At 39.4% G+C, this 18,241-nt stretch overlaps 1 protein-coding gene across 1 annotated transcript; it reads right to left on the reverse strand.

Annotated features, from left to right (window-relative positions):
* Positions 1 to 263: 263 nt before the first annotated feature.
* On the reverse strand, positions 264 to 17,368 carry itih5 (inter-alpha-trypsin inhibitor heavy chain 5). Its single transcript, XM_066667223.1, has 14 exons — positions 17,192 to 17,368; positions 17,062 to 17,106; positions 15,724 to 15,887; positions 14,655 to 14,768; positions 13,973 to 14,232; positions 12,572 to 12,741; positions 12,324 to 12,440; positions 11,598 to 11,769; positions 11,086 to 11,398; positions 9,295 to 9,950; positions 7,526 to 7,576; positions 3,278 to 3,394; positions 1,974 to 2,351; positions 264 to 1,749 (listed from the first exon to the last, which is right to left on the reverse strand). Exons 1-14 carry the CDS (start codon positions 17,306 to 17,308, stop codon positions 1,445 to 1,447), a joined length of 2,979 nt encoding a protein of 992 aa, XP_066523320.1. The 5' UTR covers positions 17,309 to 17,368; the 3' UTR covers positions 264 to 1,444.
* Between the last annotated feature and the right edge of the window lie 873 nt (positions 17,369 to 18,241).

Raw genomic sequence — 18,241 nt, forward strand, 5'->3', positions numbered from 1 at the left:
TGATCCGCTGCCCAAATAATTGCTTTGTGATGATCCTGAAAGTAGGCTAACAAAGTATGCAGAGCAACAGATATACTACCATCTATTATAGTAATACAACAGAGTGCACTTATACTTTAAGTGGAATGGATAAAATAGACAAAGAATGTAGAAATAAGGAAGCCATTTTAATGTTACAGCTGATCAGTGTACAAGTGAGTTGTTTTGTATGTGTTCTTCTAGAAAACACACAGAGATAATTATATTTTATATTTGTTTGGCATTTCCACACATTTTTAGACAGTTTTATGATCATTTTAAAAGCAAATGAAGATAATTAATAGCAAGTGACTCTTGTTTACAACATTTTGAATTCAAAACCAAAGGTTTAAATTTATAAATGAGATAGAGCCAGAAAAGTTGGTGTCTGATGTTCCTTTTAATTAGAGACATTTGATACCACTCTAAACATCTGTTACAAACATCTTGGGGCTCTATGACACTCTATGACAATTTTTGAGGGCACTGAAAGACACTTACATTTATTTTAAATTTATTTTTAAGCATTAATAAATTGATTTTTAAAAAATTATTATTTAATTCATATTTGTGTTGTATACTGGTTTCTACGTTTTGCCTGTATTCCCATGAACACATTGTAGAAACAGACAATAGTCCATGCACAGCTCAAGAGAAGATCATGAAATTATGTACTGATATTCGGGAGCAGATTAACATGAGCCTTAGATCACTATGCTCAATGCCAGGCTCCTGCTAGAAGGGTATGCATTACTTCAGTAATAATTTCAGCGAGATTTGAATACAGTATGAATCTGTAATATATAGTTTCCTTCTGTCTAACAGTAATAATTGATCACAGGAATGCACAAAGTCTTTGAAATGATTCTTCTTTTTAAAAATACTTAGTGGTTCTTTATGTAAAGTTTCATTTACCGTATCAGTATAAAACTATTATAATTTTTTTAAAACATTCCATTAGATTTAAGAAAAGTACAAAATGTAGAAATATACAAACAGTTATGCAGTAGCATTACATTAGAATTTTGCATATATAAAAACACACATGTTGTACATCATTGCTGTCATGGCAGAACTTCATATCTGTGAACTAGAAACATTTGTGGAGTAGGAATATAAGGCTCTTTATAAGATTATATTCCAAATCATTTTGGAGGATTTCTGTGTGTCCATTTACTATGAAATTCTCAGCCCATGTCAGTGCAGCTGGTATTTCATATGGTAAAAAAAAATCACACAAAATTGAATATAAATATATTATTAAACTGAATATAACATTGAAAAAAAATGTATTCATAAATTTTGATATGGCAGCAATGCTGTAGAAAACTGTTGCTACATATTCTCCTCAGAATTTGTGTAGATACCCGTGTGACGTGACGTGTGTGTCTGTGTGAGTGTGTGTGTGTGTGTGAGTGCATGAGTATTAGAGTGTATTGGTCCCATGTGGCCAGTCTCCAGTGTCGAAAAGATGGGAAACTACATAGTCCTGGTATTGTCCCTCAATGAGTTTGGCTGCATTGTTTTTGGCGAACCAACATTCTACCGTTTGAGTGCCTGAGTAAATTCGTCTGTTTTTCTTCACCACAGCAACCAAGCGCTCCTTCACCTTCAGCGCCATGTCGCCAGAGACTGGTTTATCAGTGTTTACTTCATGTGTGTCATTGCCTTTAGGTGCAGTGATGTTTCCAGAAAGTTTTGTTAGACCAACTTCTTCAAACAGGAACTGACCTGAAAGAATGCATGTAATAATGTACTATTACTCAGTTATCATCACTGTCAGAGCAAAACCACTGTGAAGCGGTGAAAATGTACTCTTTGGCATGGCAGCAATTTATTCAATAACTTTGGGATACTGCAACAGAAAAGGGTAAAAAAAACTAAACTAAAAAAATAAAAAACAAAACAAAAAACTAAACTAAAATGTGTATTTGTGTAAGTGTGTGTGTGTATACCTAACAATCCATGTGTGTTCTTGCTAAGTCCCTGGCTATCTGCGATGTAGAAGCCTAGGTGGTCTCTCTGGTAAGGAGCAGGGTTTTTGTAGTTGTGCAGCAAGATGATGAAGCGGATGGTTTTCTGAATTGTTACTGTAATGTTGGCATTGGCGACAATGGATACACCCAGGTTCTCAGTTTCAACGGCAACAGTGGAGCTGCAAGGCAGGATGATGCGGTCTCGTCCATCAAGGATGAGCTTCCGAGGGGTAACCTCAATGTAGGAGCGCCGTGGCTTGTCCACCACCACAGAGAGAGAGCTAAAGTATGTACGCTGCTGCTTATGACTGCCCATAGGAGCTGGAGCTCCAACCAGTTTACCATTCACAGTTACACCTTAATAAAAATACACATGCATGTCCACACACACACACAAACACACACACACACACACACACACACACACACGTACATAGGTATATCATTGCTGTCCAAAGTAAACCCTAAACATGAAGTATTAATATGCTGGTTTCATGACTGCTAATATCAAAATCCCCAACTTTAACTAAACCATAACCTTTAATCTAACACATTTTATGTTATATTTTGTAGAATGAAATGACAATGGTCATTTTTAATACTCTGCAACAGTTTCCAAAAAATAACAAAGAAAAGGTGGAATGTTTACATGTTGAATTACCACTTTACCATTTATTTGTGCACCAAATGGATACAAAATCAGAAACAGTTGCTCATTTTCTGCTGCACAGTTTGTGTTAGAATGTCTCTAGTTCCTCTTCTGTGCTCAGAGCAACCAAGCCACAGAAATATTTGGCAGGATATTTTAGGATATGGACTATTCTCAGTCCAGTATTGACACTGAGAACTTTAAAAACTGACCATTGCATAACAGTGTGAAAGGGGGCTAACAGAGTATGCAGACCATCAGGCAGACAACTTTCTGTAATTGTAGTATAATGTGCACATATATGGTGCACAAATTCCAATACATAACACACAGTACAAGAACTGATCTGAAGACTGGCACATTAATATGTTTCGTATCCACAAAGAGCTGTACAGTTGCAGAGAAGTTTAACAATGAATATGAACTGAATTTACAGTTTTTTTAATAAATTATGCAACATTAAATCTATAGTAAGTATTATAATAATAATAGTAAGTATTATAGCTACAGCATTTTATGCTTTATAGTAATTAATTAATTAATTAATTAACCCAAAGTAAATGATTTAAATAAGTTCAATAATTAGGTGATTTATGTGAGTTTATTATTGTAAATAGTAAATGTCATTATTTACCAGATTGTTTGTGGTCAGTCACCAGTCGAAGGACATCTCCAGGCTGTCCATTGATGTTGAAACACACAGTAATTTTACTCAGGGGGACATCCACCACAAAGTGAGGGTCTCCATCCGCTACAGACACAGACACAGACACACACACACACACACACACACACACACACACACACACACACACACACACAAATACATGTGCTGGTCATAAAATTAGAATATCATGAAAAAATTTATTTATTTCAGTAATTCGATTCAAAAAGTGAAACTTGTATATTATATTCATTCATTACACACAGACAGATATATTTCAAGTGTTCATTTCATTTAATTTGATTATTATAACTGAAAACTAAAACCCCAAATTCAGTATCTCAGAAAATTTGAATATTAATATAGACCAATACAAAAAAAAGATTTTTTTGAAATGCTGGCCAACTGAAAAGTATGAACATGAAGAGTATGAGCATGTACAGGACTCAATACTTAGTTGGGGCTCCTTTTGCCTGAATTACTGCAGCAGTGTGGTGTGGCATGGAGTCGATCAGTCTGTGGCACTGCTCAGATGTTATGAGAGCCCAGGTTGCTCTGATAGTGGCCTTCAGCTCTTCTGCATTGTTGGGTCTGGCGTATTGCATCTTCCTCTTCACAACACCCCATAGATTTTCTATGGGGTTAAGGTCAGGCGAGTTTGCTGGCCAATTAAGAACAGGGAGACCATGGTCCTTAAACAGCATGAAGCATAAAGTGCTCTAAAACCTGGTGGATGGCTGCATTGACCTTTGACTTCAGAAAACACAGTGGACCAACACCAACAGATGACATGACACCCCAAACTAACTGTGGAAACTTTACACTGGACCTCAAGCAACGTGGTTACTGTGCCTCTAATTTTCCTCCAGACTCTGGGACCTTGATTTCCAAAGGAAATGCAAAATTTACTTTCATCAGAGAATATAACATTGGACCACTCAGCAGGTTATCCCTATCGCTTGTACACTTTTTCCTACCACATCTTTTCCTTTGCTTCACCTCTCTATTAATGTGCTTGGACACAGAACTCTGTGAACAGCCAGCCTCTTTAGCAATGAACTTTTGTGCCTTGCCCTGCTTGTGTAAGGTGTCAATGGTCGTCTTTTGGACAACAGTCAAGTCAGCAGTCTTCCCCATGATTGTGTATCCTACAGAACTAGACTGAGAGACCATTTAAAGGCCTTTGCAGGTGTTTTTGAGTTTTGAGTTAATAAGCTGATTAGAGTATGGCACCAGGTGTCTTCACTATTGAACCTTTTCACAATATTCTAATTTTCTGAGATACTGAATTTGGGGTTTTCATTAGTTGCTCGTTATAATCATCAAATTAAATGAAATAAACACTTGAAATATATCAGCCTGTGTGTAATGAATGAATATAATATACAAGTTTCACTTTTCAAATGGAATTACTGAAATAAATCAACTCATTCTTTATCTGTAACCCTATCATTGGGCGCAAGGCGGGAATACACCCTGGAGGGGGTGCCAGTCCTTCACAGGGTGACACACACATCCACACTGACGGACACTTTTGAGTCGCCAATCCACCTACCAACGTGTGTTTTTGGACTGTGGGAGGAAACCGGCCCTGTTAAGGACTGGCGTCCCCTCCAGGGTGTATTCCCGCCTTGCGCCCGATGATTCCAGGTAGACTCTGGACCCCCCGTGACCCTAAATTGGATAAGCGGTTACAGATAATGGATGGATGGATGGATGGGAGGAAACCGGAGCACCCGGAGGAAACCCACGCGGACACGGGGAGGACACACCAACTCCTCACAGACAGTCACCCGGAGCGGGAATCGAACCCACAACCTCCAGGTCCCTGGAGCTGTGTGACTGCGACACTACCTGCTGCACCACCGTGCCACCCAATAAACTAAACTTTTTTATGATTTCTAATTTTATGGCCAGCACCTGTAAATCAAGATAATATACATTGCTTTAGTGTAACAATTTCACATTTGACTATACAGTACACATTGTGTAAATGAAAACATTCATTTTCTTCCATTATTTTCTTGGTAAAATCACAAAATCACCAAAGATGCCTGCAGCACCTTGTACAAGTGTACACAATTAATTAACTGAGGATTTTTTTTATAAAAATAACAAATAATTAGGGGTTGTTTGTAACTAGTGACATACACAGCCATAACATTATGACTAGGACTGAACAATAATTCAATAACCCTAGCTCCACTGACCATACAGGAGTGCTATGTTGTTTCACAAGCTAAAATACAGAGTCATACACACTTCATTTCCCATGTACATGTTTTGTTTTAAGTTGCTCTACACATCTCTGCAGATAATCTTTAGATAATGCTTTCTTATTGACTCACACATACTTTAATTAGTAACAGTAGAAAGTAGTTTCATTTGCACAAGAAAGCTTGTACAGGATGATGCATGCAACTACACTTATAAATGCTACCAAATACATTTGTCCCTCTTAAAGCTTAATCTCCTTAGTCTACAGTATATGACAACAGCTATGTCATCTTTCATAGATGTCAAATTATGACTGATGGAGGTATAGAGTGCTGCATGTTCATACACGCACACACATACACACACACAGAGAGAGAGAGAGAGAGAGAGAGAGAGAGAGAGAGAATGCTCTGGCTTTGTTCAGAACAACCCTCATTCCTCTACATGTCATTTCAAACTGCCACTTAAACCTAACTCTTTTCTACAAAGAGACCCTCTCTATAGTTTTGTGCTCCTTCACAATTTACTACAATTAACACATAACATATTCTCTCTCACACACACACAGCTGTGAAAACATTCCTGTAGATTTCTTAAGAATTTCTTAAACTGCAATTCTCTCTTCATTGGCCTTCCTTATAAAACCATACACTCCCTTCAGTGTGTTCAGAACTCTGCTGCTAGAGTTTTCTCTTATTTTAAAACACCAGCTCATATGATCATTGTTATTCATCAGCTCCACTGGCTACCGTCTCACTCCGTATTCAGTTTAAAGTTCTCCTGTTCACATTACAAACCTCTGCCAGGTCTGACGCCAGCCTACATTTCTGAACTTTTGCAACCCCATTGTCCTGCAAGATCCTCTAGAAGCAGTTTTCTATCAGTACTGAAAATTCTGATTAGTTACTGCTGGTGGTAATTTATTTAGCGTTATGGCAGCCAAGCTGAGGAATTCTTTACCGCAAAGTCTTTACCCCTGCTCTTCGTTTTCTTCTATTAAATCTCAGCTAAAAACCTACCTCTTCTCTCAATACTTCTGCACTCATCCACAGGTACAGGTTTCTTACCTCTGTCTTATTTTTTTCCTTGTGTAAAATGACCTTGGATATTACAAATCACTACTATCTAAAATAACTAATAAAATACATAAAAAAAAATACAATAAAAAACACACATATGAAAATGTTTTTAGATACGTAGTTCAAAACTTTTTGGCACTTTCTCTGATTTTCTGAAGTGTTTTCCCTAACAACACCACCCCGCCACTAACACATACAGTCAGGTTTCTATGGCCACAGGGGCCAATACATTCACATACATTAATTCCATGGAGATTTACCCTGAACCATAATTACATCTAGCTTAATCTTAACTCTAACTTTACCTTCATCTAAAGCATAACCACTAAGTATACTCCAGAGGTCCTCAGTACTGGCTCTGGACCACTGGCTTGCACATTTTTCGAGATTCCTCTGGTCCCAACACAGCTGATGCATCTACTGAGCTAATTAACAACCCCTTTAAACGCTGAAGTGGTTGTGATGGAGCGAGAAGAAAATTACAGACATGAAGTGCAGGGGCCCCACAGGAACAGGACTGAGAACCACTGCCCTATACTAACCCTAGCGCATGTCTTCACATTAAAATGTAATGATTTATTTATGGGGACATGATTTTTTGTCCCCACAAGCAAGACAACTTCCTAGAATGTATGTCAGTGTGTAAATAGAACATGGTCCCCACAATATGATTAATATGTGTACACAAACACACATTACCCCATTGTAGATTTTCTCACCCCCTACAGCAGTGTGTCAATTAGAGCCTGCAGTCATTTCTCAGTAAGCCCTTTAGTCATGACAGCTAAATTACAAGCTTTTTAAACAGAGAACACTTCTGTTACAGTGCTTTCTTCTTTCTGTCGTTAGTTAAAAACAAATGCCAGGTATGGGACTAACAGCAGATGTTTTAGAGGCTCTACAGAAGAGAAGAGGGAATTACCGGATGTTTTAGAGAGGGTGACAGACTCCCTGGCCGTCTTTTTCACTCCGTCTGTGGACAAAGCACAAGGGTCACCACAACAACCTTTAAAATTAAATATGCCATTCTTCAAGTTTATTCTTAGTCCAAGCGCCAAAAACAAACCAAGGTCTTTATATTTTTCCCTTAGATATAAATGGGTTGCCTTTTTTAACTGTGCCTTCTGTTCTGATGAGCTGTATGCAAAAGACTGTGCTAGGTCACCCTGGAACAAATCAAGATTGGTTCATTAAAGTACTGTTCTGTGCAAATTAAACAGGAGATACTGTAAAAAATGTTATCCCCCCACAAACTGTGAAATAAGGCAATCCAGTCAGTTTATTTTTGTGGGCTGCATGGGTCAGAAAATATGGGATTATACAACTTGTTCTCATTTATGCTGAATCTTAAGAAAAGTGTAGACACTTTATAAATATCCCATCTCTTCAACTGATTCTTTCTGATCACAATACTGGACTGGCATTTACGGAAGAACATAAACATTAGGTTAAGCTGAGCAAAAATAAATAAATAAATAAATAATAATAATAATAAAAAAGTGTACTGATTAAATATTATGAAAACAAGAATGGAAAATAGTGATGGCTAAACAGAGTACGGGGCGGCACGGTGGTGCAGCAGGTAGTGTCGCAGTCACACAGCTCCAGGGACCTGGAGGTTGTGGGTTCGATTCCCGCTCCAGGTGACTGTCTGTGAGGAGTTGGTGTGTTCTCCCCGTGTCCGTGTGGGTTTCCTCCGGGTGCTCCGGTTTCCTCCCACAGTCCAAAAACACATGTTGGTAGGTGGATTGGCAACTCAAAAAAATTGTGAGTGAATGTGTGAGTGTGTGTTGCCCTGTGAAGGACTGGCGCCCCCTCCAGGGTGTATTCCCGCCCTGCGCCCTACGATTCCAGGTAGGTGCTGCGACCCTGAACTGGATAAGCGGTTACAGATAATGAATGAATAAATTGAGAACGAAATGGCAAAAAACTCACATCCTCTTTATGTCCAGGTTCTCGTGAGGAAAGTTTACTGTGGCTCATTATCATCTAAAGGAACAGTGGCTGTGTTGTTTCTATTATGACAAAAGCATCTCACACGTTTCAGTAAAACCAACCACCTCAAAGCAGTGGTGGAAGAAGGAAACCATGGACAAACAGGTCTAAAACGGGACCACCATCTTTTATATGTGTGTTTAACTCATTCATTAATTAATTCATTATCTGTAAAGGCTTATCCAGTTCAGGGTTGCTGTGGGTCCAGAGCCTACCTGGAATCATTGGGCGCAAGGCAGGAATACACCCTGGAGGGGGCACCAGTCCTTCACAGGGCAGCACAGGGCAGCACAGACACACACACACACACACACACACACACACACACACACACACAGAGACATTCACTCACACTTTTGAGTCACCAATCCACCTACCAACGTGTGTTTTTGGACTGTGGGAGGAAACCGGAGCACCTGGAGGAAACCCACACGGACACGTGGAGAACACACCAACTCCTCACGGACAGTCTCCAGGAGCTGTGTGACTGCGACACTACCTTCTGCGCCACTGTGCCACCCCGCTGTGTTTAACTACTTTTCCTAATTTTCCTAACTTCTGAGACACTCTGTATAATATGCATGATTCTTCCAATGTAAAGAAATATAAGTTCTGCAGAAAACAAAAAGTCAACTTTACATTGTTCTGTTAACCTTCAAATATATATTAAAACAGAAAAACATAAAGACTTCTCACCTGTTGCCACGGTAACAGCCTGACTCTGCCCTGGCTGCTCTTTTTTCCTGTGAAGGCTCTGTGGTAAGTCTTGAGTCGGCGCCTCTTTCTCCTCCTCTTCTTCCTCCTCCATGGCCTTCTCTTCAGGCAGCAGATTGGCTGATACTGCTGGGGCTGCTGTAGGCTCCGCCTCCTTTACTAAAGTCCCATCGGGTAAAACCTGTGGCTTTTCCACCACCATCTGAGTTAGAGGAGTGAGGAAGTTATACTGCAGGGAGAGATTAGTGGCTTGTTCTGTGTATTTGTCTCTCTCTCCACTCGTGTGGCTCGTCAATCGGCCTTTAATTCCATCCTTCACGCTCAGGAAGCCCCAGACACGCTCCACATACCCATCAGCATCCGGCCCTACCGCCGCCTCCTCCAGCCGCTTCCTTGTATCCTGCTCGCGGTTGCTTAGCAGCACATCTGTCTCCATCTTCACACTGCGTTCACTATTGCTGGCTGTCACCTCGACGTGCAGAGACTCTGAGCTGTTGTTGGTCAGTCGTCCAGCCACCACGATCTCAGAGCCATTAAAGTAGTTGGGAAAAAGGTGTTGTGTCACATACTGGACGGCATCCTCAGAGTAATCCACACGAATGTCAGAGAGGAGAGGTGTGCCAATCTCAGCATAGAAGCTGCTCAGACAGGGACCGAGGGAGAACATTTGTAGAATAAATTAAAAAATTAAAAATAAGAAAGATAATACTAAACTAAAGAGGAAAGGACAAGCTTAACAAATGTATACATCCCCCTCTGTGTTTGATCCGCCAAGATATCTGTTTGTGGACACTTGCTCATCCATTTCCTCTGCAATCCAGGGTATTAATCAATGTTTGATTCCATGGTCTGTATGAGTTCCATGCAAAAAAACAATCAAATGTGATGCTCCAGAGCAGCCAGGAATCAACTAAATATTACCATTCCAACAAGTGTTAACCAAAGGCTTATAAAACCCCTCAGCACTGAACTGTGTAGTAGTGGAGCTCTACCCAGTTGGAGCAGCATTTTGTGATCAGCATCAGAAACTGACCCCAGTAATATTCTGGGACTGAATGCAGTTAGATCCTCCTAGAAATAGAGTAAACTCCTGGGGTACAGCCTTCTCAAAAGGTAGAAACTGTTATTCCAGCAAAGGGGGAAAATGACAGATTAATACCTTTGATTTTAGAAGAAATGCTGGATGGGAGTGTGTCCACATGTGAAATCATACAGAGTCATTTAAGTGCCTGAACGTGCTGACCCTTTGTTACAAAACTTTATAAGCAGGATTTGGACCAATCCTGTGACTCTTTGTGCTTGACCTTCAACCTTGAGATACACACCAGCTCGGTTTGTGCTCATGAGTAAACAGCAGGACACACTCTTCAAACACCAAGCTAAAAAGACTGAGAAACAATTAACCCAACTCTGTCTCTCCCTCCCTTTCCGTCCCTCACACAAATTTTTTGAGCTTTGTTCTCATGCCATAGATCATTCCACCATCACAGGGCGGAGGGTCCTCTGACAAGTTCTCTTTAGCTAGTTGTTTATGCTTCTACTTAAAAAGTTGTTGGCATTGAAAATTCACTTCTGTTTTAATAGTGCTAGCTTCACTCTACCATTCTCAGTTTGTTTATAAATTTGCACATATGGACCACACATGAAGAATATACAGAATACAAATACGTTAAATAACTTCTGCAGGATAATATATGACCTATAGCCCTTTGAACAGGTTTGGAGAAGGTCTGATTTATCTGAACGAAGAAGATTTTGACACCGTGTCCTCACCCTTTCAACATGGTTTCAGCATCAGCCTCCTCAGGAATCCTTCTCATGGTGCCACAGTTTTCCAGAGCCATTCTGTCCAGTAGTTTGTAGTCAACATCATTGCCCATGCCGATGGTGAAGATGCAGAATTTTTCCTGCACAGCTGCCTTGGTGTTGCCAAGAATGCTGGGGGTCTTCACTTCACCCACGGTGGGCCGTCCATCCGTCAGAAAGATGATGAGGGACACACTGTTGTGACTGGTGTCTTTTATAGTGGACAGGTAATTACGCAGCAATGTGGAACCAGTCTGAATAGCATTGTTAATGTTTGTGCCTGAAATGAAAGATACAGGGAAATAAACAGTGCTTGCAGGCAATGACATTAAATCTGAAATAATAGCTTGATAGTTTACGTTTGGAGTTAAAATCACAAAAAAAAAATTTATACTTCATTTAACACTTAAAAAATACAACATATAAAAAATACAAACTATGAATAAGAAAAAAAAGAGAGAGAGATAGAAATGTGGTACCTCCAGTGGGTGAGATGGAGTGGATGAATTTCTTGGCATCTCTCACACTGTCAGGTGTGACACGTACCAGCTTGTCCTTCTGCCACACTCGAATACGGTTGGAGAAGGTCACAAAGTTAAAGAGATCATTCGGACGTAATTCCTTCAGAATGGTAAACAGGGCATCTTTAGTCTGACAGAGTAAAAAAATCAATTAAAATTAAAAAGGGGTTATTGGTTGAGTGCTAATATCATACAATTTTTCATGTTGATAAATAAACAATTAGAAGCACTTGAATTAGCATTACAGAGAAATAGAAGAGTTATCTGTAGGGAACAAAGGCAGTAACATTAAAAACATACAGTGAAAAGAAGGACGAAAGCTAAATACTCCACCAGTTAGAATTCACAATAGGTTCCGCCTTCATGTGGAGAATAAATCACTTTATTTAAGCACTACCAGGCAGAGTTTTAATTTAATGTGAATTGACATTATGGAATAATTGTTTACTATAGTTGGTGGTAAATATGAATTATTGCTCATTCAAGAACTTGTAATAAGAACGGATAAAACCCAAATAGACATTTAGCCGCACAGTTTGACTAACATTAATTGCTCATGAATCACTGCATTAAAATGGGACAAGCCATGGCAGAGAGTGGGTTCATAAGCCTCGTGCCCTTGTTGCTTCTTCTCAAGAGCAGATGTTGAGTGTGTGAGTTGATAATTGTCTTGAAGTGTTGTACCTGTCTGATTTTTCGTCCCACCATCGAGGCACTGGTGTCAATCACAAATACAACATTCTTGGGTACAATAGGCAGGTCTTTGGGGGCAAAATAATGCACAAAATGTCCATCCAGAACCTGAGGGAAAAAGGCTTTTAGTGACGTATCAACCGTCCACATCTGCGCGTTTAACATTTTTAATTTTCTGGACACCACTTTAACAAAAACCTCAGTCATTTGCACAGTATGATATGTAAATAAATATGTACTTGAATATCCCCAATGCCTAGTTCTCTCTCCACATCATAGCGGACCACAAATTCTCCCAGCATGCCATTGGTGGCTATCTTGACCTGCTGAACAATGCTGGGAGTGAAGGTGATCTTGCAGAAAGTTTCATTCTGTTGAATCACCGTGGAAACAGGAGCAGACACTTTACCTGTGAACAGACATTAGGGTGTGAATTAGGGTGTGTGTGTGTGTATGTGTGTGTGCGTGTATTGGGTTAATAATTCAGCTTGACTATGCCATTTAAGGTCAATACAACTGTAAATATTCACTAAGGAAAATTATTTACTAATTTTAGAGAAACAAAAAGGAAAGGTAAATGAAAGAATGAAAGAAACAGAGACAGAGAGAGAGAGTGAAAGTAAGAAAAAAATAAATTAAGAAATGACAAATGAAATCATTGCAGAAACGAGGAGAGAAAGAGAGAATGTGCTGAAACATTTAAGGGTGTGGATGGTCCCTGGGGAGATGTTTCTGGTTTAAGGTTCCAATAGCATAAATTTTGTCAAAATAATATCAGGCTATTGATGGCTGTGGAGCTGTGCTGGAATTATGTATTGCATAACTCTGACACAAGTTAGGAAACTTGTTTTTTGGACACATTACAACACACACAGTAATGCGAAACAGCAGAGGAAGCTCCACACAGCTGCAGAACTCTGTTCTGTCTCTTGGTGTAGGCTACAAAAGGACGAGTGGTGGAGGATTATAGCAGTAATTAAATGTACATGTATTTATTATGGGCAGCAAATGCTGGGACGGTTGTGAAATTCCAGTCCTGGGTCCTCCTATGATGTAAATGGGAAAGCCTATTAATTATTATTAATTATTATTATTAGTAAAAACTGAATTAAAGATTAGATCATGCTTCAGCAGGTGACCACGAACAAAAAATATGTTCTGCATAAGTATTCCCTTAAAAATTTAGTGGACACACGTTCATTCAAAATATCTTCTGAAATGAAGAGCTGTGATATGAAGTTTACTCTTCTGTGAAAGGTTTAGTCAAGATGTTAAAACATTTCTTTGAGAATTTGATAGCAGTTGGCCACATAAATTATATCGAGGACAGGTACTGACGATGGGTGATTAGTTCTGTATTAAAAGGATTTAAGAAAAAGTTAGTGTAGCCACAGAGAAACAACTTGAGGAGAGGTATCAATTTCAAAAAGAAATATTCTGAGAAGTAAAATGGAACTTAAAAGAACGTCCAGCTTGTTTTCACCTGTGTATAAGTAAACGTACTTTACTCATTAAAGTATACAGCCAAGTGCTCATTTACTTCATTAAATGTAAGCAGTTATTACCATACTGTAATATAATGTAATATAATATATTGTAATGACTGAATAGTTTTTAAATAGTTAAATAAACCTCCATACCGTTAGTTTTGCTGCTGCTGCTGGGGGCAAATGTTTTACTGTTCCGTAAAGGGAGCACCTCCAAATGTTTGATGCGTGAATGCTCCACTATAATCACTCCAATGCTGAGTTTGCTAACCAGCTGCATGGGTCGGACGCTGGTCACATGTTCGTAATATCCCAACCGTCTCTCCAGTAGTTCCTCATATGTCAGCAGGAAAACCGCACGATTCCGGCCCGGAATGGTGACCGCCATCCGAAACAACTCCATCTCTTCTTTACTGAGGAGGAGAGAATAGAAATAGAGAGGAATCATAATCAGTCTGTACTTATTTTCAGATTGTTTTGTGTACAGCCCTGTCATCGTAATTGATAGCACAGTTGTGTATCAATTGTGTACTTAAGTATAAATAGTGAACACATTTAAACAGGTCATTTATCTGCTATTTTGCTACACTATTTGTATTCTCTAAGATTAATAACTTAATATATTTTGTGTGTATATATTTGTATAAATGTAGTATAAATGTAGATGAACACAGTCTGTGCTATTAATTCTTGCACACAATCCTTAGCATGACATCTCTGCCCAAGCTGAAACTTAAAACCTACTCTTCTGTAACATGACAAAAAAATCTAATTTTGTGCATATATAAAGCACATATTTCTCTCTATTGTATGTACACACACCTCATCTCCTTACCTGACCTCTGGTGGCTCCTTGCTCTTTGGTTTTCCATTGCTCTCCTTTCTGTCCTTCTTCACTTTCTTCTCTTTTGCTTTTATCTGGCTCGGGAATACCCTTCCACCCACGATCCTGTTTCAAACATCAACATAAAGCAGCGATCAAATTCAATTCGATGAATAAAAGAATTGTGCATCAACCAAATAGAGCCATGTCTTTCCTTTACCAAATGCCAAGTATGTGTGTGTGTGTGTGTGTGTGTGTGTTTGAAATCTTAATAATAATCTAAACTGTCACAGGCCCTATTCTAACCTTTCTCATAAAATAAAAAAACAGCATTAAAAATAGCTCATTCAATCACTGACACTAGTTTTTATTTTCATTTTAGGTACCGTTCTATTCCAAGTTTATCAAGTTTTTCTTTTACTCACTGGAGGAAGTAATGCTTAGAGGCAATTGGTAGCCAGTGATTTGCTGAGAGTTGTCTCTTTTTTTTTTTGGTAATAACCAATGACAATCCACAAGATAATAACTAGGACTGTCAATCAATTTAAAAATTGCTATGATTAATTGAGGTTAGGGTGGTGCAGCAGGTAGTGTCGCAGTCACACAGTTCCAGGTTCCTGAGGTTGTGGGTTCGAGCCCCGTCTGGGTGACTGTCCGTGATTAGTTTAGTGTGTTCTCCCTTTGTGGGTTTCCTCCGAATACTCCTGTTTCCTCCCATGGATCAAAAGTTGGATTGGCTACTCAAAAGTGTGAGTGTGTGTCTCTCTTCGCCCCCTTCCGAGTGTCTTCCTGCCTTGGGACTACAGACAATTAATTGATGAATGAATAATTTGCTAAGTAAAAGCACTAATTAGGACACTCTATCTGGTGGATGGATGCTTGGTTTGGAAGCACATTACCCTGTGTTGAAGCAGTCAAGTTCTTTGGTGCTAGCTATTTACTCTCTTAACAATAAACCTTCCTATAAACGGTCTTTGCCTTGGCTGTTTGGTTCTGTGCAATATCTTCTGAATTAAATGAAAATATACATTATGTGGAGTGTCTTATATTTTTGGCATTGGAGAGTTTAATGCTCACGTACATGGTGAAGTTGGAGACATAGGCAGATGGTGGTATGTAAAACTGGAAGACTCCCCGAGCGGCAGAGCTATGTCTGTTAAACATTGTGCAGGACACAGCGGTGAAGGCATAGCGGGAGATTATAGTGGTCTGCACTAAGAGCTCCTGAATGTGGGGTTTTGTTTCCTGAAAAAAAAATTAAATTTGTTAATATGCTGTATTTTAAAAAAAAAAAACTATAAACAAGTCATTTCACTCACATGCATAGGTTTGGACAGCCCAGGCCCAGTTACATCTTTGACATTAAGTGGCACTTTAATCTGGGTGAACTTCTTTATTTGTTCACAGAATAGAATGAGTTGGGTGGGCAACTACACATGGAACATAGAAAAGCTTTTAAACAGGACATGTTTACTTTTGTTAGAAATATAGCAGGAGTGCATGAGTAGAATCATGCACAGCCGTCTTTTACTTCTCATAAGGTCTTGGCAAAGTTACTGTGAAGGAGGTGGGGGATGAGAAGATGTAGGGAGAAGGGATGACATTTGTACTGCATAACAATTAAAGGTGGGCCAATGGGTTAACCAAAGGGGAAACAACAGCTATTAAGACAAAGAATGTAACAATGGCAGATGTAACAATGTCATACCTATACAAAACTTTGCAGTGCGCATGTTTACACAGTGCATATTACTGGATCCCAAATAATATTCAGTGGAGCAATGTTTTGCTCAGTGTGTGAGGTTAAAGCTCACAGCAAGGAAACAACTATTAAAAGTCTTTCTGTTATGAGCCAGAACCATCATTCTGCCAGAATGTCTCCACTTTCACACACATTGCAAAATACGTTGTGTATATGAGCTCCTCAGACTCCAAGGCATTGGAGCCCAACCATGGAACTGTTGCCTGATGGATGCTTGCATAATGTTTCATCCCCAAAACAATTGAAATCCACCTAACACAGAACAGCAATAATGGCTGCTCACACACAGATTGACATGATAACTAACTACCCTATGTAGCCACAGGTTTGTAGACACTTGCTGTAGGATATTAATAGTTATGTTTTTGTTTTGTTTTGTATATATACTGATCAGCCATAATATTAAAAGGACTTTCTTGTTTCTGTATTCTCTCAGCTTCACTGCACATACTGGGGCACTTTGTAATTCTACAATCACTAGTTCACCTGTTGCTCCACACACTGTGTTAGACCCTTTACTAAATTGCACCTGTAAGCTTACAAAATGAACAATGGATTTAGAAACTTTTTAATCTTGTCTCTGGTGGATATAAATACATAATTTGACATAGGTGAAATATATAAGTGTGCACAAACAGCGCGCGCTCCACTGCTCACCTTGAACAGAAGGGTCTTTACCTGGCGCGCGACTCTGCGAGGAACCTGCAGTTAGAGAAAGACGGTTAAATGTATGGTCTCGTTCAAACCTGTACTCTTCCAAGTCACACCAAAGCCCTCTGAAACTCACTGTGTTAAGAGCATCTTCTGCAAGCGTGAGGTCCTCAAACTCAGCGCCAAAAGCATCGTCAGTTAAACTCAGAGCAGGCACTAAGCTCAGACTCAAGAATAACGCCAGGAACAGCATGATGGAAGAAGGACAGATGTTGATAAACAGAGAGAGAAAGGGGCCCCCGGTCCGCACAAGATCAACTGAGAGCCTAGTGAAGCTGGAGCTAGAGATGGAGATGGAGATGGAAAGAACGCGAGATCCGCCCACAGTGCCTTGCTCCTCTCACTTAGAGAAACGGGGGCTATGTCCAAAACCGATATGCAAACCCACTCAGAGGAGCAAGGGGGTTTCTAATTCATAGAAACAAGGGTGTTTACCCAAAACCAATGACCGGAATATATTATGTGTGCATTTTTTTTAATGATTTATTAAACCAGACTTTTCCAAACAAACAGGTGGCTGTGTTCCAAACCAGAATCATGTCGAAAATAAATAAATAAATAAATAAATAAATCCACACACACTCAGAGAAACATGGGGTAGTGTCCCAAACCAACACCCAGACACACTCACAGAATCGACTGGCTGTGTCCCAAACTAAAAAACAGCCAACATATTATTATTAGTAATACTATTAAGAAGAAGAAGAAGAAGAAAGAACGAAAGAAAAAAACCCCAGACTCACTCAGAGAGAGAGAGAAAAACCCCCAGAATCATTCAAACAAAGGACTAATTGTTCTCAATAAACATCCAAACATAAACAGAGGGCTGTGTTCCAAACTGAATTCCACATTTAGGCAGAAACAAATATCAGATTGTATTAAACCATAGACTAACTCAGAAAAAGAAGAGGTTGTGTCCCAAACCAACATCCTGAGTCACTCAGAGAAGGGGTATGACTTTAATAAACCTACACTCTGTCTCTCCGAGAAAATTCACAGAAGAAACAAGGGGCTGTGTCCCAAATTAACTGCCACATTCAAAGAAACCGTCAAACCAACACCCAGGCTCTCTCAGAAAGAAGAGGCTGTGATTTCATTAAACCAACAACTACACTCTCTGAAGGGG

Source organism: Hoplias malabaricus, chromosome 4 (assembly GCF_029633855.1).
Source record: "Hoplias malabaricus isolate fHopMal1 chromosome 4, fHopMal1.hap1, whole genome shotgun sequence".
Lineage (NCBI taxonomy): Eukaryota > Metazoa > Chordata > Actinopteri > Characiformes > Erythrinidae > Hoplias > Hoplias malabaricus.